This window comes from Triturus cristatus, chromosome 11, assembly GCF_964204655.1.
Source record: "Triturus cristatus chromosome 11, aTriCri1.1, whole genome shotgun sequence".
In the NCBI taxonomy this organism is placed as follows: Eukaryota; Metazoa; Chordata; class Amphibia; order Caudata; family Salamandridae; genus Triturus; species Triturus cristatus.
The window spans coordinates 857,595,379-857,619,916 of NC_140594.1; the positions used below are offsets into that span (position 1 = coordinate 857,595,379).

Consider the following 24,538-nt stretch of genomic DNA (forward strand, 5'->3'; position numbering starts at 1 on the left):
TGCAGCTTTTGATCTAGTCTCGAAAGCAAAGCTATAAATGGTTTCAGATAAGAAGGGTATACCCTCTAATCTGTTAGCAATCCTTGTTCGGTTACATGAAGAAAATTATGCCACGATCAGGTGGGGGGACCAGAGCCAACTTATCGATCCTATAAGGATTATGCACAGTGAGAGGCAGGGTTGTGTCCTGGCCCCTACTCTGTTCTCATTATATACAAACGATGTAGTAGATGATTGGACAGGGATGGCTGTGGCAGGAAAGGGAGTACCCACTTTGCTCTTCACATTTGATCAGTGCTTAATTTGAGCCGGGGCTTTCCGGTGCTAAACACCGGCCCTTAATTGGTTTCCGGTGCTCTGCACCGGCACCTAATTGTTAACACCATACTTAAAACAGTCTACCACATGGTGGCGCTGCTCATCTAATTTAGAGAAGAGCAGAACAACGGTAGTTTAGGAATACGATATACATTAAAATTGCTAATATCTGCCTCTCCAGCCATTCCTTTAGCTTTGGGGACCTGGAATAATCTTCACTGTTGCATTTATATACAAGAGAGATGGTTTGCAGTTGTTTTGGCAGCGATGACAAGGGCGATGGGTGGTGCAAGCAGCAGTGGCCTCCTGGTCAGAGCCCTGGCAGTTAATATTTTACAAATTAAGCACTGCATTTGATACATTATTGACTTCCAAATCCCTGAAGGGCCTAGAGCAACTCCCAAACAACTTTAACAACTTCTGTGACATGTGGGGGTTAGAGCTCAATAGCTCCAAAAATAAATGTATGATCTTTAGCTCCACAAAGACTAAGAACTATAATTGTAAGCTATATGTAGGTAAAAATCTTATAGAACAGGTCTTAAATTTTGATTACTTAGGGCTAGGATTAACACGAAACTTGGACTAGCCTATGCGAGTACAAAAATCACATGTATCCTTACTCCAATATACAACAACACTGTTAAAGAGTCACAGGAAAACTATATCTATGAGAGGTGCTACAGCACTAGAGATTTATAAAGTTACAGTGCTGGGAGCTGTACTATATGGCTCAGAGATCTGGGAACATGTGAACTGTAGCATTCTGGCCTTGGCAGACAATAACTTCATTGATCCCTTGTTCCTCTCCCAATGAGTACCCCCTGATTCTTCAGCAGATAAATATGGAAATCAAAAGGATTGTCTTGAAACCTGAGTACAGACCCTTGGTTAACTGGCACAGACGTTGGACCTCGACTGCTCTAGGAGTTTATGAAGAGGTTTTAAGGGATCTTTTGGCCCTCTCTATTGCACAGAAAGTACCATGGTTAATGCATGTTAAAAAGTACTGAAGAAATTAGGTCTGGAGAGGCTTTGGTTATATCCGGAGCAATCAAACGCCCCTTCAAAAATGGATATTACATTTTATATTGGGAGTATGCGTTTGTTGAAACTATTCGTGGAAGTATAGGTTCACTAACAAAACAGTCTACCAATTTTAAACCACCCCCTCTCTATGAGAACACAATTGATTAAATCATGCCCCTTCTAGCACCGAAATTGTACATACAATTCAGGTACTCATCCCTTCCAACAAGAGTATTTTGTAATAAGTGGCCCAAGGCACAACTTGTGGGTGATGAATGTCCAGCTTGTAGAGGGGCTTTGGAGTCTTTAACTCATATTTTATTCTTTTGCCAAACATATGTATCTTCGAGAGCAAATTTGGATATTGCCCCGGTGTAGGGAGCTGGGTACCAGGAGGCATCATGAGGCCTTTTCGGATCCTTGGGACTCATAGTTTTAGGCTGGTGGTTTTCTCGGTTGCAAGATATCTGATGTCTCGTTGGATCTGGCATTCTAAATGTATTCAAGTTATTAAATAGGCTATGGCACAAACCTTTTTATACTGACGTGTCAGCTCTTGGAAGATGTGCTATTCTAAGTTCTTCTGAGTCACCTGTCCCAGCGCATCCCCCTAAAACTATTCTGTTATGCACCTTACCAATAATGAATTATACCAACGGCCACGTGTGACTGGATTTTAATTGATGTTTATGAATATTTTAGTGTATGTCTTTATTTTAATCTTAAGGTCTGGTAGAATTAAATCATCCATGCTAAGAAACAATTAATGGTAGTAATTTAGGACAGATATGTGTTAGAATGTTGATCATGTGACTTCTTTGGACCTACCCAAAGCATTTTCTTATGCCTCTTAGTAAATGATTAATTGCTATGGATATATGCTAAATACAGTTTAAAAAAAGCCCTTGTATACATTTTTGAAAGGTTTGTTTTAGATTAAAAACCCGTATTTTAACTTGTATCTTCTGGTTACTGTTTACATCAATAGCTAATTTGCACTGGGTGATAAGTGGGACCAAACGCTGTGATTATTTTGTTCTATTAATCATGGTGCTTTAAATACATATTTAAAAAAAATATTTCATGTTGCATGGCTTTTAAGTTGAGTGTTGCTGATTGTATGCTCATGTGTACTTTTAAGTTCTTTTGATCAAAATAAAGTTTGTATGAATGACGGACTGACTGTTTTATGGACAATCGTCCTAATAAACTTATTTTGTACTACTACTACCAAATTCACATTGGTCTTGCTCCATTAGAAACAGTCCAGCCTGAACTACAAGGCCATGTCCCGACCAGACACAGATCAATACAAGCACTCCCAGAGCAGTTTTTGGCCTATTTTAGCGTATTTCAGCCTAATCAGTGAGTTATAAATTAATTCCTATGGCACAGTGAGCATGGGACCCACGTCTAGACAATCATATCACATTTAGAGTATCGCACTGAAGAAAACAAAAAAGTAATGGTAGGAATACTCAAATTAATCTAAGGCAATGGTAATTATTCTGGGGTGCATTCCTGTCCATCTTTCTTTAAATACTCTTGCTCTTTCGACAGAAAGCAGCTACAAGCATATCAATTTTGGTGCTGCCCCTGTATGAAAATCCAACCCAAACTGCAAGGCAAAGCTGCCTCCAACCCTAAAGTAGTTTCAGCCAACCTGGGCCTCATCAGTGAGGTGCAGCTTTGAGACCTCTGCCACGGTGTGCTGGCGGCCCACATCTGGGTATACCACTCACATTTAGGGCATTGTACTGCTGAAAACAAAAAGGTGATAGGTAGAATACTCAAATTAAATTCAGCTACAGGAAATTACTTGGGCCCCATTTCAGTCCATATTTGTTTGCCAGCTATGCCACAGGCCATATGCAAATCAACCCTGGTACTGCTCCAATAGAGTCAATCCGTTCCAAACTGTCAGGCAAGGTCCCTACCAGATAGGAACTCAAGCAACCCTAGGACAATTTTCACATAATCAGGGTTCGAAAAATCCACCCGCCCGCTTGCTATGGTGAGCCAGATTTATTCAGGACGAGCTATTTTTAGGACCTACTCAACCTTTCTGGCGAGTAGGAAGACAAACTGACTTTTGACCTCTGTCTATGAAAGCAGGGCAAATGTGACAAGATAACAAGATTTGAAGGCATTTTTATTGATCACAAAGTGAATAAGCAATAAAGATACCTTTAAATCTTGTTATCTTGTCACATTTGCTGGCTTTCAGAGACAGAGATCAAGTAGGTTACAGTTAGGTCGAGGAGATTTTTCAAGGTACTAGACTTGCAGGACTAGAAAAGGTTTTAGGATTTTTCGAGCCCTGATAATTATCCTTTTATTTTTCTCAATGGGTATGCCTAAATGTGGGACCGGTGCTCACTAGACAGGCAAACTGGTCTAGGGTTCCTTTTGTTCCCTACTGGACTGGTCCTGGCTTAACAGTTCCGGCTGGGCTGTTCCTGTAGGACCATGGCTGATTTGCTTGTGGACCATATATGTCCAAAATGGCATAATGGGTAAATAAACAATGGACTGGAGTGCACCTCGAGTAATTATCTGTGATTGAGATCAATTCAAGCATTCCACCTTTTGTTTTTCTCCTAGATGGTAGTGTGATCTTGTATTATAAGTAATAAAATACCTTCTATTCAAATTCTCCGACCTTACAAAGAAACTCGGTCTTTGGCTTCACTACTCGATTTGGTAAAAGAACTCCTCGCTGACTTGCAAGATCTTTAAAATATATGCTGAGAGGTTATTCTCTTCCCTATACAATTGCCAGTAGTTCTACTATGTGTGTATAGATAATTTGCAGACAAAGCAACAGACTTACAGAGAAATTCCCCAAAGGGTCAGTGTCTCTGAAATGCCAGTTGAACAGACAGGGGAAAAGGCAATCAATTTCCCAGTCAAACCTGACATGCGACTCATTCCTCCTCTTCGGCTGAGAGACAATAACTTGTTGGAAAATAGAGAGGGATATAAGTAGATCACTCTTACTCAGATTTGATGTCCTGGTTATCCTGCTTTTTTGAGGTATATGATAATTATTGCCAGTTTAGAGGATTTGAAATAATAATTTGATGTTCAAAGAAGTCAGGTGTAATTAAATCAATTTCAGGGCAAGTGGATGGTATCAGTATCAGTTCACTGAGATTTAACATACTATGTAACAATGGAGGGTGGGGCTATTTTGATCCTTTTTAGTGAGATGAGTTTGGTTACCTATGATCTTTGCTATTTCCTGTAATATTATTAGGTATTCAAGACAATGTAATGTCATTCCTAGTGATGTAACACAATATTCTTATTACTAGTCCCACTTGATAAGTTGGAAACCCGGTATCCTCTGATAAGAGAGAAGCATTCAAACACTTTAAGCACAAAACAAATTAAGAAATACATATTTTCCATTCCAAAATAGGTACAGAAAGAGTGTATTAATGATATACTTAAAGAGAGCAGAGTAATTGCACAGGAAAGAAAAGTTACTTTTTGTAGAAGTTCAGAATTTGTAGCTCTTTGGAAGAGTCACCAGTACAGACGATAATGGCAAACACATTTGTAGGTTTTACAAAGGCACATAATAAACCCGATGAAATACCTAATAGTGGGGCATGAAGAACCTGGTGGCCAAACAATGGTTCTCCAAATAGGGTAAAAAATTGGACCACTAGTTATGTCTGGTGCTCTTAAAATAAAAATAATGCCTGTCCGGTAATACGTTTTTGTATGTGTTTGCCATTAAGTAAACAATATGTGAGAGTCTGAAAAGGGATTGTGAACCACTCTCAGTGCTCACTTTTTGAGCAGGTGATCTGATAGTGAGAAAGTGGGATTTGACACTACAGCATCATGATTGGTACCTTACCAAACCCTTCACATAACATCAAAATATAATAAATTGGGTGTGTGCTCATGCATGTGAGTGTTGGAGATGTAAACGCATGGCCATACTCACGCTTGTTGCTTTCTGCTTGGTGTACGCATACTTATCTCGCGTTAAGCGTTCATACCGATAGGTGGGGGCAAAGGTGATTTCCTCTTCATCTAAAAATCAATATTATAGAGAATTTGAGGCTTTAGTATGCTTTTGATTGCCATAGAATATAGGGCGTGAACAGAAAGCATACCACTATTATATAGCATGAAATATGGCGCATCACAAAAACATTGCAACTACTAGATAGTCCTAACCACTACATTGCAAGTTAAGTCTAGGCAAGTGGATTGATGATGCACAGCTATGTGATGTAGCTATGCAATTTTTTTTAAAGTTTTTTAAGTTTACGATACCGTTTAGTGTCTTACAACCGAGCATATCATCAGGGACTCCTGTCTCCATCTTTTTTATAGGGCGAGGAAGGATTCATGCTTCTTCTGTCAATCGCCACCAGAGGATTTCTCATCCCTTCAGGGCGCAGGAGATTCCAATGCCAATCAGAACTTGAACGAATCTTGTATTCGCCCAAGAACTTGGACAACCTTTCTCTTTCTTTCACATTTTCTAGGACCTGGCTAAACTATAAGGCACTTTCACTTCCTTTATGGCTTTAGAGGAGCTGTCACTCCTTTTAGGGCCAGAAGAAACTTTCACTTCCTTTAGGGTAAGTAGTGTCCTTTCTTAGAGCCTGGAAAAAAATTATTTGATTCGAGAAACTTCCACTTTCTTTAGAGACCCGTCCACACTTGCATTTATTTTAAAACGCGAGAGAATCTTTTACGTATTTCAATGACTTTTTTTTCATTTAAATCCGGTCTTGGGAGAAGCTTTCACTTCCTCGAGGCCCTGAACAAACTGTGAGAAACTTTCACTTCTTTAACAACTGCGAGTAGACTTCACTTCCTTAAGAGCCCAGAAAAGTATACATTTCCCTAGGGCCTCACACAAAAGTTCACTTCCATCATTACAAGTAAAAAGCTTTCACCTTCTTCAGGATGTCTCTTCTTTTAAGGCGTCCAGGATTCTTTCACTTCTTTTAGGCCCTGGGAGTAGCTTGCAGTTTATTTACGGTCTGACAAAAAGTTTGTAAACTTAAAATTTCCTTAAGCCATGGGCTCGGAGAAACGTTCTTTAGCACTTTGCCCATTGTCATGTCACATGCATAACATTACCCTAGGATTCTTGTCCTGCTGTACCCTTATATTTAAATAAAAGGTAAAACCACTCCTCGTGTATGAGGGCAAAATGTGAACCATTCACCCACTGGACCTGTTTCCTTGATTCAGGCTCTGTAAAGTTCTTGGATGCAACTCAGTATCTAGCTAAATTCCATATTTTCACAGGTGCTAAACCTAGCAGCCTAGCGCCAACGCCGACACCCTTAGATCATAGTGCAAGGGTGTCTGTGTTGAGGGGAAGATTATTTATGTGCAGGAAGGTCTCCCTTCAAATGGCGTTTTTGCAACTTTTATGCATGCTGCTAAATGTAGCACACATAAAAGTTGCAAAACGTCATTTTTATTTTATTGTTTATGGGCAGGAAGGGTCACTTTCCTGTACATAAACAATCAATGGCAAATTCTTGTTTCTATTTGTGCTGCACAACGCAGCACACATGGAAACAGCAAAACGAGGAGAAAAAAAGCATTTCTCCTCGTTTCGCCTGTTAAGACCACGTTTTTCCTGGTCTTAATTTTGGCGCTGCCTCCTATTTACGCCACCCTTGTAAATAGGGGGCAGCATCAAAATCAATGGGTGTTGCGGTGGAATGCCCTACCTTTCCACGCTAAGTACAGTGTGAAAAGGTGCCTTATTTACAGGGCAGCATTAAGCCACGTTAAGTGGCTTAACGCTGCCTTGTAAATAAGGCGAAGCCCCTATCGTCACCACAACATCACTTTTTGACGTTGTGGTGGCGATAGGGGCTTGTAAATATGCCCCGTAGTTTATAAATGTTTACTCCTTATTCTTTTTGATAATGGCATTAACATTGTTAACTTTCCACCTTTGACATTTAGGAATCTACCTAACTTTTAAGATACTCTATGGTAGTCATGGTACAAACAATAACCTGAACACTTAGGGGTCCATTAGGATAACAGGCGGATCGCCACCGCCCGTATGGCGGTGGCGATCCGCCCGCCAAAACCCCCTGCCCGCTGCAGATTTCCCCCCGCCACATTACCATGGCGGGGGGGGGGGGACCCCGGCAGACGGGAAGACCGTCGGCCGTTTTTCCGCCGGTAGGCAATCCGCCCGATTGCCTATCGGGCGGAAAAGCATTTTATATGGTGGCGGTGTCTGGTAGACACCGCCATCCATATTATTATGCAGGCGGGGACCTGCCTTTCTGTGGCGGCAATGCCGCCACTGAAAGGCAGGTGGTTTTAGCCATTGGGGGCCCATAGCGGGCCCCCAGGAATCCTGGGGGGTGCACATGGGGGGTACCTATGGTACCCCCCTGCATTTCCATGCACAACATGGCAGGCACCGCGCGGTGCCTGCCAAGTTGTGCATGGAAGTGCACGACATGCTTTCTTGGCATTGTGGCGGGCAGTGCTGAGAGCACCGCCCGCTGCAATGTCAAGTATGCAGGATGCGCCCGCCAGTGTGGCGTGCGCATCCTAATGTCTGCAACGGGACCCCTGCACCGATGGCGGGCGGTCCCATTCTCCGAGAGGATGGCGGGCGGACAAAGTCCGCACGCCATCCTAATGACCTTCTTAGGGTCCTATACACAAAGTTAAACTTACACATGTGTAAATTTACTCTTACACTTTATAATAACTTTACCACTTGACTATTCACCAATTGAGAGTGCAAAGTTACTCAAATGTGTAGATAATGGCTTCACCTCCCTGAAACAAGGGGTGGAGTCTGACATCAGTCAAAGAGTACCATATAATTACACTAGTAACCAGGAAGGAGATTTCCCTGGAGGAAACGAATACGACAATTTATAAACGTTTAGTCAGGTTTTAAAAAAAGTCAAAATAAATGTGTGTTAAATATTAATGTAAATGAATGAATTAAAACACATATATCTATATATATATATATATATATATATATATATATATATCCTGTATTCAACTATTGGCATGCGGGACTTTTGTCTTGAAGGTTGTAACGTATGCGGGGACCCAGGGAAGCTTAAAGACGTTATTTGCGTGGTACAACGCGCCTTGCCCTGCATGACACCGTCACATGGATTGAAATTTTCCGATTCCTCCACGTACCACCGGCCCGGGTATGTTGCATCCTGGGAGTTTCAGTACCTACCGTGCTGCCGCTGGTGGATGTTCACATGGATGGGGGAGGTTCCTGCTCCTAATCATGAGGGCACTGCAGGAACATTCAAAAGCGGAGGCGTGGTTGTGACTATGGTGCGCAGCAGGCATCCGATGAAGGCTTTACAGCCGAAATGCATTATGCCCTAACTGCTGTCTATTAAAGCTTTTCCCTGGATTCCTCGTGTGGCCGCTTCCTTCTGCGTTGTGGAGGGGTATTGGCATATATATATATGCATGTACATATCTGTATATACATATATATTCAATGTAGCACATTTGAAAAACGCTACAGCACTATTAACTTAATTTGAAATGGTGCGGTTGAATACTCCAATTTCCCTATGGGAGCTCGTGCTGCGGCCATAAACCTGCCGTAGCACAAGCTCCCAAAGAGAAATGGGAGTTTGTGCAAATCCCTGCACCGTGTGGCAGGTACCAACTTATTATAAAAAAATGTTTAAAAAAAAAAATTAGTAGTTATTTAAAAACCATAAATTAGATGTTGAAATTTTATTAGATAGTTAAAATAATTTACATTAATTTAATACAACTTTCAATTAAATATACTATCAGTTGAAATTAAAAATGCTAGCAAGAGTGGTTTTATTTTATTTCTAATATTTATAAAATAAATCACTATTTTAGAATTATTCAATTTATGAAACCTTTATTGTGAAGAGTTAATGTGCTCTTACATTTTATTTTATTAGTTTTACGGTTAAAATAATACTTTTAATCTATTTTCCATGTATCATTTACAATAAAATATTTTTTAAATATATATGTTTTAATTATTACACTTTTTTGATTTTCTCTTTACTTCACTATAGGGAAAATCTCCACTTTAGTGGCAGGGATCTCCACCTACTTGAGAAAAGTTATCAATAGTAATTTAGACTTAGACTTAGTCTTGAACTGAGGGAGTGAAGACATGCAAGCCTGCACTTAGGTGTAAATCTACACTAGGAAACGGTGACTTACACCTAGGTGCAGGAGTATATTTAAACATGAGCAAATCTGCAGGTGCAAATTTACCTCAGTGAATAGGGCCCTAAATCATAATGCCAATATGGATTCCATGCCTTTAAGAACAGGCACTCTGCCGAAACTATGTGTTAGAGTGCTGTGTCTGCAAGGAAATTGTGGTGAACTGTTGCTGTAATTGAAATATAGCAGAATTGAGTGGCCAATATAAGAGCTGAGTAGTAAGGTACAGAGGATTTTGGCATTTCACTTTGGGAAATCCTGTAGTCTGTATCCATGTTGGACCACAGGGGACAAGCTCTCCGGTTTTCGTGGGTGATGCACTGCACAGATTACACTAATTATCTTGTCTCTTTCATGCTTTTGTTACCACTGTTTATGCTCCTTCAGAGACGGATAAATAGATGCATAACTTGAAACTGCTGTTTTGAGGTGGCTTCTGCTGGGCCCATTCTCAGGTTCTTCCATGCTCATCTCTAGCATCTGTTTTGCTGTAAAGAAGATTTCTCTAACCACATTTTAATGTTGCTTCAGTTCCTGTTTGGCTTTGTGCGTGGACTATTTCCCAGCTGTTACTATATTGGCATTAATATTTTTGTCATTAAAGCGGCTAGATCAGGCTCTTTTCCAGTCATTCTTGTTTTAGCTGTTTAGTGGAATTACCACTGACCTAAGTTCTCCACGAGATTTAGGTACCTGGTGGCATTATTCAGGCGTCTTTAGGACTGGCGGCTTGATAACTGACAACTATACATGTGCTAAAAATAACTTTTATGTCCACCTTTAGGACTGGCGGTTTGACAACTGACAACTATACACCTGCTGAGAATTACTTTTATGTCCTTGCAATGGATGATTTGGACTTCCGTGTTTGTGGGAAATTTGGTTGTTGGTTGACTTGGGTGTTAACCTTGGTCAAGCAACAGCTACAATCTCTGTCAGGGTGAACCATAAAAAAGTCACAAAATGAACCTGTGCTTAATACTGAGTAGCTTGTTACACAAAGCAGTCAGGCTTAACTTAGAAACAATGTGTTCATTATTATGCAGCACACAAACAGTAATAAAGTGAAACCACAATGCAAGAAAAGTCCCGCACTAATTTAAAAAATAGAGTATATTTTTTATAAATTATTTGCCACCAAAACAACAAAAATCCAATCAGTAGAACTGGAGCTATGAATGTGTAATGTTTTTAGTCAAAACGAGCACCTAAAAGATCAAAGCCACAACTGCAGACATCTAGTTGCACGAGAACAGGTAAAGTTGAAAAATATAGCTGACTGCGATGGAGTGCTGGTCGGATACAAGAAGTGGATTAGGCTCGGGTGGCGCTTACCTTAGGAGAGAGAAGAAATTTTGAAGAAAAAGTTCCAAGAAGGTAAAGTTTAGCGGGGCAAGGTTGCAGGCGATGTCACAAGGAGCATCATCATCAGGGATCTGCTGGACGAAGTGACGCTTAATATTTCTACGTAGGAAAGCAGTCACTTTTATGGAAGTCGATAGTCTCCACCAGGACGAGACAGGAGCCTGTAGCTGACAAGAATTCCAGGAGGCCAGATACCCCTTATATAAAGGACCGCTGAACAGGATTTTCGGCTGTGAAGAAGAATGTAGCTGGAGCTATTGCAAAGTCAGGCCAACCAGCGATGCACCTTGGGCAGATAGATGAGTAGGTTTGACCCGATCTTCCCTCAGTTTTCAGAGCAGTTTTTAGCCAAACATTTTTTAAGTCCCACGTTTGTGACTGTGGCTATCTGGGCGCCTTTAGCACCACCACCAAGTGTCCAGGACTGGAGGGGCACCACTTTAAGGCTTAGGACTCACTCAGGCTGGGTTCAGGTGAAGGTTCAAGATGGTGGGAGCCTGTTATGTTCCTTTGGCTCTGATCAGGAGGCCAGCAAACTAGCCGTTGGTGTAACTCTGATAATCCTAGGTTCAAGTGAAGAAGCAGGGCTCAAACAGCAGGGTGGGCCTCAGAGGGTTCAAGGCAGGCTCCAGGCAGCAAAGCAGATCTACCAGGTGCAGCAACAAATAAACAGCACACCACAGCTGTAGGTAGTCCTCTGAGAGCCCTTCTGCAGGTCCAGAAAGTGAACTGAAGAGTGTGTCTGAGGGTCATCTAGTGCCCTCTATGATGTGGTGGAAGTTTCTAGAGGATTCTCTTTGAAGTGCTTGGAATATTCTGACCCCCTTGACTAGCTCCATACTGACTGCAGTAAATATGCAGTGGTGACAAGCCCTATGTGAAGGCAGAGCACAGCCTATTCAGTTGCAAGTGGGGCTGTGCCCAGTTCTGCCCCCCCCCCTATCCTGTCAGCATATGGACCATTCATACACACCTAATCCCTCTGTTGTGTGACTGTCTGCGAGGAATTCACAAAGTCCCAACTGCCAAATACACCCAGTCATGTGACCCAGGGGAGGCTGCAGGGCACCAAATGGCTATGGGCAAGGAAAGGCCAACTTTTTAAAAGTAGCATTTTCAAAATTGTAATTTAAAATCCGACTTTACCATTAAACAGGGTTTTTAATTATAATTTCATAGATACCAAAAATGAAATGCGTATCTGTCCCCAATCAAACTTTAGCACTGATTAAATGTAAGACGGCACCCAAGGTTATCCTATGGGACAGATAGGCCTCACAGCATTAAAAAACAAATTTAAGATTTTTTCACTACCAGGACATGTAAAACTTAAAAGTACATGTCCAACCTTATAAGCTTGGCAATGGGGTAATATTGCCAAGCTTAAAACTGCATTCAGGAAGCAATGGCAGACCAGGGACCTGTTTTTAGGGCTACTTAATCGAGTGGCACAATAAGTGCTGCAGGCCCACTAGTAGCACTTAATTTACACCCCTAGGTATATGGTATACCACTCTACAAGGGTCTTATAAGTAAATTAAATATGCCAATCAGGTGTAACCCAATTTAACCATGTTTAGGGAAGTTAGCACAAGCACTTTAGCACTAATTAGCAGTGGTAAAGTGCACAAAGTTCTAAGGCCAACAAAAAAGAATTTCAGCAAAAATAGAGGGAAACAGGCAAAATATTTAGGGGTGACTCTGCAGAGAGGGCCAGGTCCAACAGTGCTTTTGTATATTTTCACTAAAGACTAACACTGCCATCATGTGGGTAGATGTTTTTATGGTTCAGAAAATTAATGACACTCTTTTGTAGCCATTGCTTTGATGACTCATCCTTATTATCCTGCATGCTAGCATAGGTGCGGGAAGCACGATTGAAGGGGGTCAGGTGCAGCACCCTCAAAATAATCATGCTAGAATTCAGAAGGTGAATGAGCAATATAAATGCCTTTGCATTTATTTCGGGCTTATCTTGATCCCTGATGCAGTCAGCCCTGCCAAGTACCACACATCAGGGGTTAGATTAATGCATTTTAGTGCTGGTGTCCGCATCACTGCACTAAAATGCATTAGTCATGAAATTATATTGCCTCCCACCACCAATAAGGTGCGCTGTCCAAGAGCTGCATACTAAACATCAACTGCGGTGCTGGAGTGCGCTGTGAATTCGACCCTGGCTGACTGCTCTTCCTGATTCATAGGTCCAGACTTGTCCGACTGCCCCCAGTGGATTGAGGAGGGGGGGGGGGGGGCGGTGCCTTGCCTGTTGTTTTCCTTCGGGAACCGCTAGAGGTTAGAGCCTTTAAAGTCCATGGCATTTCTGACTGGCATGATCGAGGAGGTGGGTCCAGTTACGAGTGCTCATGCTCATAGTGTGGCATGGTGCATAGGAGCGAGATGTTTCAAACACCTGTAGTACATATATATTTTTTTTAACTTACCTAAACAGATGTCCTCCACGTCCTCCGCTCAGGACCTCTTCTGAACCGGACCTCTTCTGCGGTGCGGGCACCAATCCTGGCGCTGCTCTTATGCTGTGAGAGCAGCACCCTGATTAGACAGAGCGGCCTCACTCAGTGCTCCCCAGCGACCTGGAGGCCTGCGTTTACTGTAACCCAGCTGTCTTCAGACTGCTGGGTTAGTGGTTTCAAAGAGCGCATGTCTGGTTGGCCGTCGCAAGACAGCTGGCCAAAGGGACATGCACACTTTGAAAAGTGCACAACCAGCCCACCCTCCTCCCTGCTGCTGTCATTCAGCAGCAGCCCGTCTCTGTCCTGACGCTCGGTTCAGGATGGGAGGATGAAAAATTAAATGGTAATGTATTACCATTTTATTTTTCATCTTTGGGGGTAAATTAAGTGAGGCTACACTCCTAAGCTCCAATGGAGGAGCCGCCCCTGCCTGCGAAGCTCCATTTATGTTGGAGGCCAGACGGGCACACTGTTTGACTGCAGGCACTAGTAGGATGCTTTTGAAGTCCTGCAGTCCTGGCCCGACCGAACTTAGGATGATACTATCATGTGTTTGAGAGCTGTAACAAGGGGGCACGCACACTGCCTAAATGCAGAAGCTAAGCAGGATGTTTTCAAACTCGCCCTCAGGACACCGCCGTATCCCAGACTCCTTGCCCTGTAACCTGCCACGCTTGATTGTCTGGCAGCTCCAATGCTGACTTCAAGTGCCACCCCTCTCTCTGCAACGAGCACTGCTACCTCTGTTGGAATGCTTGGCAACAACCTGAGAAAGGGCATATGCAAGAAGAATAATGTGACTAAAGTACTGCAGCTAAGAGATCCTACAACTAAAGTGTGACCACACTGCTAAAGGGCTGTGTGCCCTGTCAGAACAGGAGAGGGACAGGGTTCCACACATGAGAGTGGTGAAGGGGGAGGGAAGTGCCTGCATGTCTTCTAATCTGTGCACACGATAAACCATTTTGTTGCAGTTAGTGTTGTAGAGAACCACCTGGCCTCTGCTCAACAAAGTTGCACCTTGTATCACTCCTCGGAGTGGGCTTGCCCAGAGGAGATAAATTAACTGGCTAAACACCACTTGGGGTCTTCACCCACACGTCATACTGAGTGGTGTTCTTGTGTGCATTATGCGCTGCTAGGCCGAGCTGCGCACGAGGGCCGGGCCGGGAGGGTCAACCCCGACCTCTACACTGGCGATATAGCAGGTACCTACCCATGCAGTGGCAGCCGTGTCCCGACTGTTAACCACCATGCCCTGCAGCAGCCACCATGAGAGTCCGCATTCAAGGGACAGTGTTCCCCAGACACTCCTGTACTACGGCGGAAGAGCGGTGAACATGCCTCACGTCAGAGGTAATCTTGCCGTTGTTCCTCGTCCGGCCCCTACGGACTCCTTGGACGGCTCCAGGGCTTCCCATCAGTGATGGACGTTGAAAGCGCCCCCTGCTGGGTCCCAGCGTATCATGCATCCACGTTGGAAGGCTGACCTCGGCCTTCACTTTGTCCAGGAGTTGCCTGATTGCCGGCACGGGACGGCCCACGACCTCCCTGCTTCCCTCTCTCAGGGGTCCAAGCCCCGCCCTCCAGGAGGAGCACGAGCCAGATCCTGCAGCACCCCATGACCACGTGCAGCTGCACGGTAGGATAACACTGGACTGCATCCTCTCACAAAGTAAGTGGCACAGATTGAAGGGCGTATCACCAGAGTGACTCTCAGGAGGCGAATCAGGGGCACGCCGAACCGCTCACCAAATCTAAGCCTGCCCTCACCCCTTCTCTCACTCTGACCTCACGTGCCCCCACAACCAAACCCCGCATCATGAGCACCCCACCACAAGTGAGTGTGGAAGCACCGCCAAGGGATGCCGTCCAGTCCCTCAACACCACAGCCATGCAGCAGTGACGCCCCTCCCGTCCTTCAGTGAACTCTCCGACCCGCGACAGTGGCTCCTAGCTGGAGGTCATGGATCGCATACCTCAACCATTACTTCAGGGGCACCAGGGAGACAAACAGGGCCATAAAGCTATCGCTGCTCATAAACTACGGCGGCGGGGAACTGTACGACCTGTTCGAGACACCACAGCCATGCAGCAGTGACGCCCCTCCCGTCCTTCAGTGAACTCTCCGACCCGCGACAGTGGCTCCTAGCTGGAGGTCATGGATCACATACCTCAACCATTACTTCAGGGGCACCAGGGAGACAAACAGGGCCATAAATCTATCGCTGCTCATAAACTACGGCGGTGGGGAACTGTTCGACCTGTTCGAGACACTCTCGGACACAGGTGACGACAACGATTTCAATGCCGCAGTGATGGCGCTCAACAGGCATTTTGACCCTCTAGATCATCCCAGACTTTGAGCATTTCAAGCTGCGCCAAGCCAAACTGTCTGTATTAAATCTGTGGACGTCTTTTATGCACGTCTGAGAAACTTAGCGAGCAGGTGTACTTTCCATGACCAGTGGGAGGAGATCTGGGCCCTACTCATCCAAGGGTGTTTGTCGCCTAGTAGACCCACCTGCGTGAAGTCGTAGTCCCAATCCACAGGAACGACGAGAATACCCCCCACACTCTTGAGGCCAGTCCATGGAAGCGTGAACCTGTTTACACTCTAGCAGCAGACTGACCCTGAGAGATGTGGGGACAAGGTTTGGAAGAGCTCACTTGAATCCCCCAGCGAGCGTTTCCTAATAAGCACAGCAGAAACAACCTGCAGCAAAGACAATAAAGACAATAAGAGTAATTACTCTCTGCTCTCTCATAGGGTTGTAAAACTATCAAACTGTCTAAGTTAAGGTGAACTAAACTCTACCCCGTTTCCCTCTTACCCGCTGGACATCTCGTTAAGCTGCAAACAGCGACTCAGCTGGGACTTGGAGGAAGCAACAAGGCAGGGGAGGAAAATCCGCCAGGCAATGAACAGGAGAACGGGGCCACTTCTGGAAACTAAAAAGGAGGAATACTACACGGGGTAAATTCAGACTTGGAGGCTCAAATAAGACTCTACAAAAGAGTATAAATGAAAAGAAGAGGAGGATTTCTTTAGGCTTCAGAAACCCTGTGAGCCAATATCGAAAGAAACAAAATGTGACCAACAGGCCTATGTACAAGCACCAAACAAGTGCCAAGAAATTACTTGAGGATCCTCAAAGGAATTTCCTAAACGCGCACCAAGCGCGTGTAAATATAAATACAATCCCCTTCAGCAGATTACAAGGCGCGGTGAGCTCGAATACAGGAAACAATGTATCCGACTGACTCTGCTGACGCCTAAGGCTCTGGGAATGCAACCGCTCTAACCGAGCGTAAAGGAATGAGGAATGCAACAATGTTGCAAGTTCACCGCGGTCGCGTTGCTCAGTACAACACACACGACTGCATCCAATTGGAGACGGGGAGAATCAGGGATTAGATACACATATCAGGTTCTGAGAGGGGCATGGACAAAGGAAAGGTTGCAGGAGAACAGCAAAGGGGCCTGGACAAAGGAAAGGTTGCAGGAGAACAGCAAAGGGGCCTGGACAAAGGAAAGGTTGCAGGAGAACAGCAAAGCGGGCTCCCTTAAGACAACAGGAACACAGCGAGGAGGGGCGTGGACTGAGGACTCTACGAATCTGAAAGCCAAGCACCGGTTTGCTGCTGAGGAGAGCTATTTAAGGGAGAAACTCAGTGGACACTCCCTCCACCACTTGCACTAAGGGAGCGTCTAAAAAGTACAGGTTGTTATAGCTTGCACTAAGGGAGCTTCTAAAAAGTACAGGTTGCTATTCGCTTCTTTCCCTGAATCCCCGCAAGGACACAAGAGGCTTGTCGTGTAACAGTTCTCCCACCCAAAGGCCGCTGCACAGGGCGAGGTTTGTCAGGATGTAGTGCATGAAATCTATGAACCAGAACAGGAGCATGCACGTTTTCTGCCGGTTCCCATGACCGATCTTCAGGAGCAAAACCTACCCAATCTACCAGGTATTGTAGTTTTCCCTGATATCTACGAGAATCCAAGATTTTCTTGATTTCATATTCTAGCTCGTCCCCAACTATTATAGGAGGAGGAGGGACCTCAGGTGTCATAGGGATTCGATGTTCTTTCAACAGGGACACATGGAATACTGGATGTATTTGCATTTCCTCAGGTAGCTCTAGTTTCATGGATACGGGAGTGATTGTCTTGATGATTTTATAAGGTCCTATGTAACGGGGTTGCAGTTTACGTGGACCTGGCAATTTGAGATTCCTGGTAGATAGCCACACCTGATCACCAACTTTATATTCCGGGGCTGGTCTTCTATGCTTATCTGCCTGTCTCTTCATAGTCTCTTGAGTTTTATTTAACTCCCTTGAGGCAGCCTTCCAAGTCTCTAAAATGGTAGCATGATGCCGTTGTACTGCAGGTATGCTTTCTAGGTGCAGAGGTACTGGTAAGGGCATGAACCTAGGATTGCGGGCATGAGCAAAATAGAAGGGGGAAACCCCAGTTGCGGAATGCATGGAATTGTTATAAGCAAATTCCGCTAACGGGAGGGCATGCACCCAATTCGAGGTGACTGTTGACAGTAAACATCTCAGATATTGTTCCAGCGTCTGATTCGTTCTCTCAGTCTGGCCATCAGTTTGGGGATGATAAGCTGTGGACAATCTATGATCTATTCCTAATGCTGTGCATAAGCCCTGCCAGAACCTAGAAACAAACTGAACACCTCTGTCCGTGATAATAACAGAGGGTACTCCATGCAATCTGATGATTTGCTCTATGAATACTTGTGCCAAGTCCTTCGCAGTAGGCAGCTTTTTTAAAGGAATGAAATGTGCCATTTTAGTGAATAAATCCACCACCACCAATATGGTATTGTACCCCTGTACTGAGGGCAAATCAGTGATAAAATCCATACTAACAGTATGCCAAGGAATAGAAGTTATGGAAATGGGACGAAGCAACCCTGCCGGAACGGAATGCGAGGTTTTCTGTCTAGCACATACCTGACATTTGGCTACATAAGACAATACATCTTTGCTCATTCCTTTCCACCAAAACCATCTTTGACATAACTGAACAGTCTTGTCAACCCCCGGATGAGCCGTTAAGGACGAGTCATGACACCACTTGATTATTTGTTGTTGTAGAGTGGCAAGAGGGATGTATATCCTCTCTTGGTGTAGGTATAATCCATCCTTGATGGTTCGTTGCTGATCAGTGGTCCACTCTAGCGGAGAGATCTCTCCATAGGCTTCCATAAGCTGCTCCATAAATGTTGCAGGGGGTTGGTCTGGAGCAGTAACTCCTATTATTTTATCGTAAGGAATGAGTGGAGTGGGCTCATGGATATGTATTCGATGCTCTGCATCTAATCGAGACAACGCATCAGCTTTTCCCTGTTGTGCCCCTGGCCGATAGGTTATTATGAAATCGTATTCACTAAAGAATAACACCCATCTCAGTTGTCTAGGGGTTAAAGCTTTGGCAGATCTGAAAAATTGGAGATTGCGATGGTCTGTGTAGATGGTAATCGTATGCGGGGACCCCATTAAATAATGCCTCCACTCCTGAAAGGCAATTTTTATGGCCAGGAGTTCCCTTTCCCCTATAGTATAGTTCTGTTCGGCAGGGAGGAGTTTCTTTGAGAAATACGCTACAGGATGTAGGCACCCAGTGGTGGTGTTCCGTTGCGATAACACTCCTCCTACCGCATATTGTGAAGCGTCGGCTTCCACGTAATAGGGTTGGGAGTTATCTGCATGACCCATGATTGGTGCTGTTGTGAATCTTTTCTTCAGTTGCACGAACGCATTTTCTGCTTCCTCTGACCACTTAAATTGACTACCCTTACGCAATAACTTAGTAATGGGTGTGATGACCTCAGAAAAATGATCGATGAAGCGTCGATAGAAATTCGCAAACCCAATGAACGATTGCACCTCCTTCACTGAGGTGGGACTAGGCCATTGGACTAATGCTTCGATCTTTTTTGGGTTCATAAGAATTCCTTCGGCCGAAATGATGAATCCCAAAAATTCCACCTTTTCTGTATGAAACGAGCTTTTGTCTAATTTGGCAAACAGATGGTTGTCCAGTAGTTTTTTCAAAATCATTTTTACATGACCGACATGTTCGTTCTCATTTTCGGAAAATATCAAAATATCGTCAATGTAAACAATGACGAAGAGGTCAAGATATTCACGTAGGATGTCATTGATGAAATACTGAAATGCGGCAGGGGCATTGCATAGCCCGAAGGGCATGACACAGTATTCATATAGGCCAAACTTAGTACGAAAAGCGGTTTTCCATTCGTCACCCTGTTTTACCCTTATCAAATGATAAGCACCCCGCAAATCCAATTTGGTGAATATCTTAGCCCCTCTCACTTGATCCAGAAGTACTGAAATGAGCGGTAATGGGTACTTGTTCTTGATGGTTGCCTTATTCAAGGCACGGTAGTCTAAACAGGCGCGTAGACCCCCTTCGCGTTTTGGAATGAAGAAGAGGGGAGAGGATACAGGGGAGGTAGATGTCAGGAATCGCAGGCCGACGCGTCTACCTCGCATGTAAACTACGTTTCCCAGCAGCCTCAGGGACCCGGAAGCAGACGGCCTTATAACGACGTCCCCCACAGCCGGAGGTGTGCGTTATTCGACCAGTTTGGAGGAAGCACAGCGTTCGCAGCCGTAGAGCGGAGCTGCGTGCGTCCACGAAGAGAACCCGGTTTCCCGAGCACCTGGCAAACGAACGCCCGCCTGGGGCGTAGGGCCATCGACCAGCGACTACAGCGATACACCCGGAGCAGGTAGGAAGCTTTCCCTGGCTCCCTTTTCACGCGCGTTCGTACCCCGCAGGATGACGAGCGAATAGAACCCTTCGTCCGCATTAGGCGGAGTTAACTTTGAAGCACCTTAGGAGGTGTAGAATTACCGGAGTCACCGCTCGAGGGTGCTACACACCCCCAAAGACACCCCCCCCCATTTTCCCGGAGGAGGGGAGACCCATCATTAAGCGTGCTCGGCTGAGCATAGGGACACCGGCTGTTTCCTGGACATCCAACAGAGCAGGTAGGGGGAAAGGCTATTACCCCCACAGGCTGGACTCGTGGTGAAGTTAACCAACGAGTACCGGAGTTACGTACTGGGGCAAGACTCACCGCGTGTTGATCCTCACAGTTGTGAAGGAGCGCAAACACTTTGAGAACGCCGGCGGCGGTGTGTACACCGTGGAAGCCAAGAGAGAGGTTATAGGGACACACTGGGTATCAGGGTGTGGATGGCAATCCCTTGGTCTGAAGGAAGACTGAGTTTAAGGCCATTACGTTGCACGACTGTTGCTGAGTGGTGGTTGCTGCAAGACCCGGCATGGGACTGGGTACTGGAGTGTTATGATTTGGCGGTTCTGAGAGAGGCATCTCAGAGATCGCGGGGAAGGATTCCCACCACACATGGTAAATACTTTTCCTAGTGAGACCTAAATGAGAGTAGAGATCAAGAATAGCATATATCTGAATGTTGTTCCTTTTGTCTTTCAGGTTCTATTCCCTGCTGTCCCTTCCCCCCTTCCTGTTTTCCCTCGCCTGATCGCCTTTGGACTCCGTAACCCTCAGGTTGGAGTCCGGGGATATCGGGAGGTGGACCCCTGTTACGTCGCCCGGACCCTGAGGAGCCCCATAGTCCTAACAGAATAACGCACCCACGATACGTGCTCCTCCCGGTCCGGGGTATATGACATGACCACCTTAGAGGACGTAGTGCAGGCACTGGCCTTGGTCCAGCAGGAACTAGTGGCATCGCGAACCGAGACGGCAGCTTTGAGGGACAGGGTAGAAAGATTGACCCGTAACCCCTTTGATGCGTCCCCAGGGGGCGGCCTGCAGATTCAGGTGACGGTGCCACCGCCCATTCCCCTAGCCAGCCCGGAACGGTACTCCGGAGATCCACAAAAGATACAAGTCTTCTTGACTCAGATCATGCTACATTTCTCGTGTAAGCCCTCATCTTTTCCCACCAATCACTCACGGGTGGCGTTTGCCATTTCATACCTGGTAGGGGACGCTGCGTCATGGGCGGTCCCGTTGGTCAGAAACAATGATGTGGTCCTGTCCGACTGGGACGCGTTCAGGGCGGCTTTTGAGGCGGTGTTCGATCGACGAACCACCACGTTCAGTACCGACAGAGAATTGCTCTCTTTGAGGCAGGGCAAGGGCGACTTGGTTACCTACCTCACCTCGTTTAACAGGTTGGTGGCGGAGGCAGCATGGCCCGAAGAGAAGCGGATGTCCCTGTTCTATCAGGGTTTGAGCGACGATCTCAAAGACCTGGTGGCTCAGATTGACCCACAGCCTACCACGTGCGCCGCTATGATGATTCTAGTGTTGCGCCTGGATGGACGCATGGCGGAAAGAGGGGGAGATAGATACAGAGGGGTAGGGTCCACCTACAGGTCTGCCCGGAGAGAACAGGCTCCTCTGGCCGCCGACAGCGAACCGATGGAGGTGGGAGCAGTGAGAGCCCCACTGTCCAAAACCGAAAGGGAAAGTCGCCGCACCCTAGGCCTTTGTATGTATTGTGGGAAACGAGGGCATTTCGTGCGCGAATGTCCGGCGAAACCTAAGGCCACCCACCTATCATACAGGGGAAAGAGGGCGGCAGTGTCTACCTTGAGTAGAGAAACCAGCAGTCAGGAGAGAGGCCCGTTGGGAACCTCGGGGGACACGGAGTGGAGAATTCCTTCGTTGACCACGACTCGTTCCACGGACACCGAAGCCCATATAGTGCTGCAAGCAGGACTAGAAGTCGGGCAGCAGGTACACCAGGTCCTAGTAATGTTGGACTCGGGGGCCACTGGCAACTTTATAGATCAGGGGTTGGTCCGCACCTTAGCAATAGGGGTAGTCCCCCGGGAATCCCCGGAAGAAGTGCTGGCCGTAGATGGTCAGCCCTTGAAATCTGGTCACATCACGCTCCATACAGAAAGTCTTACGATGTCCCTAAGGGATGGGTCCAACCACCATATAGAAGTCATCGAATTGAACATCATAGAGGCTCCACAATATGAGATTATTTTAGGAATGCCGTGGTTCTGTTGCCACAACCCGACGATAGATTGGAAGGCCCGGACGGTCCGGTTTCTTTCGCCGGGTTGTGCGGAACGATGTCTGCAAGAGCATCAAGCGATAGCTCTCGCCTTGACATACCCCTTTTGTGTCGCTACGGCGGCAGAAAAAGAGGTGGAATTACCTGTGGAGTATGCAGGTTATGAGGACGTTTTCAATAAGACACAGGCGGAACGTCTTCCCCCACATAGGTCCTATGATTGTCGGATCGACCTGGTGGAGGGAGCGGTCATCCCCACGTGTAGGGTTTACGCACTGTCTGAGCCGGAAACACGCCATCTGAGGGAGTACTTAGACCACTACCTGGCACTGGGGTTTATCCGGCCTTCCCGCTCTCCCGCAGCATCACCCCTGTTGCGTGTTGCGACTACAGGAGTCTCAACAAAAACACCGTCAGGAATCGGTATCCGCTGCCACTTATCAGTGTCCTGTTGGATCAAGTGCGTAAGGCAGTCATATACACCCGGCTTGACCTACGAGGGGCCTATCATTTGGTAAGGGTCAGACAGGGGGATGAGAGGAAGACGGCGTTCAAGACCCGTTTTGGGCTCTGTGAATACCTGATGATGCCGTTCGGGCTCTGTAATGCCCCGGCGGCATTCCAGTTTTTTCTGAACGAAGTCATGCGAGAGTATATGGACATATTTGTAGTCGTCTACATTGATGACATTTTAATCTACTCCACCACAGAAGAGGAACACACCAGACACGTAGGGTTGATTTGGAGAAACTAAGGGAGAACAAGTTGTACTGTAAGCTCAGTAAGTGTGAGTTTGGGGTGAACACTGTGGAGTTCTTGGGAGTAATTCTGAGTCCGAATGGGTTGAATAGGTCGGAAAGAAAGGTGAAGGCGATCCGCGAATGGCCAATTCCAGGAACAGTTCGGGACGTTCAGAGCTTTCTGGGATTCGCGAACTATTATCGCCGATTCATACAAGAGTTCTCCCAGATCGCAGTGCCCATCACTCGCCTGCTTCGTAAAGGAGTGCCGTTTGTATGGACAAAGGAAGCCACCAAGGCTTTCGAGCACCTCAAGAGAGCTTTCACCTCGGCCCCCATACTCCGGCACCCTCAAACGGACATTCCGTTCATAGTGGAAGCAGACGCTTCGGAAGAGGCCATAGGGGCCGTACTGTCCCAACGAGACAAGATCACAGGGAGACTGCACCCGGTGGCCTTTCTTTCAAAGAAGCTGGATAAGGCCGAATTGAACTATACTATTGCAGAAAAAGAACTGCTGTCAATAAAGAAGGCCTTTCAAGAATGGCGGTACAAAAGGGGGTGGTGATGGACGGAGCATCAGAACCAATCAAACACTCACACCCAGTCAACAGATCTGGGTTTGATCCATCACCGTTCTTTAGCCCACTCTGCCACCCCAGTTCAGACACGGCCATATGCAAATCAGTCTGACCCTGTGCCTCATGGGAACAGTCCAGCCCGAACTGCCAAGCCATGCCTTCCCTGGACCGGAAACAAGCTTCCTAGGACCGGTTTCTGGCATTTCAGCCGTCTTCAGCCAGGCTTGCTTGAATCCAGTGACAAAGTGAGCAAGGGACTCACGTCTGAGCATACCCTGCCAACTTATGGCGAACAAAGCGGTACAAAAGGGGGTGGTGATGGACGGAGCATCAGAACCAATCAAACACTCACACCCAGTCAACAGATCTGGGTTTGATCCATCACCGTTCTTCATCATTCAGAAACTCTGTCCATCACCACCCCCTTTTTCCCAAATCGATTTTATCCACACTTTGTGTGGGAGGGTATGCTCAGACGTGAGTCCCTTGCTCATTGCACCATCAGGATTCAGGCAAGCCGGGCCGACGAAGGCTGTGATGCCAGAAACCGGTCCCCGGAAGCTTGTTTCCTTCCCAGTATAAGAATTGGCTTGGTAGTTTGGTTTGCCCTGTTCCCATCATGCACTGGGAAAGGTACAGACTAATTTGCATGTAGCCAGGTTCTGAGCTGGGATGGTGCAGTGAGCTAAAAAACGGTGATGGATTAAAACCATGATCTCTTGACTTGGTA

At 45.9% G+C, this 24,538-nt stretch overlaps 1 protein-coding gene across 4 annotated transcripts in view; it reads right to left on the bottom strand.

Moving 5' to 3' along the window:
* The window catches only part of INPP5D (inositol polyphosphate-5-phosphatase D), a 660,212-nt gene that overhangs the window by 203,568 nt on the left and 432,106 nt on the right, over positions 1-24,538 (bottom strand). For all 4 annotated transcript variants that reach the window (XM_085634688.1, XM_085634689.1, XM_085634687.1 and 1 more), the window contains exon 17: positions 5,309-5,397. In XM_085634688.1, coding sequence (XP_085490814.1) covers positions 5,309-5,397 — 89 coding nt within the window. The remainder of the gene's footprint in view (positions 1-5,308; positions 5,398-24,538) is intronic.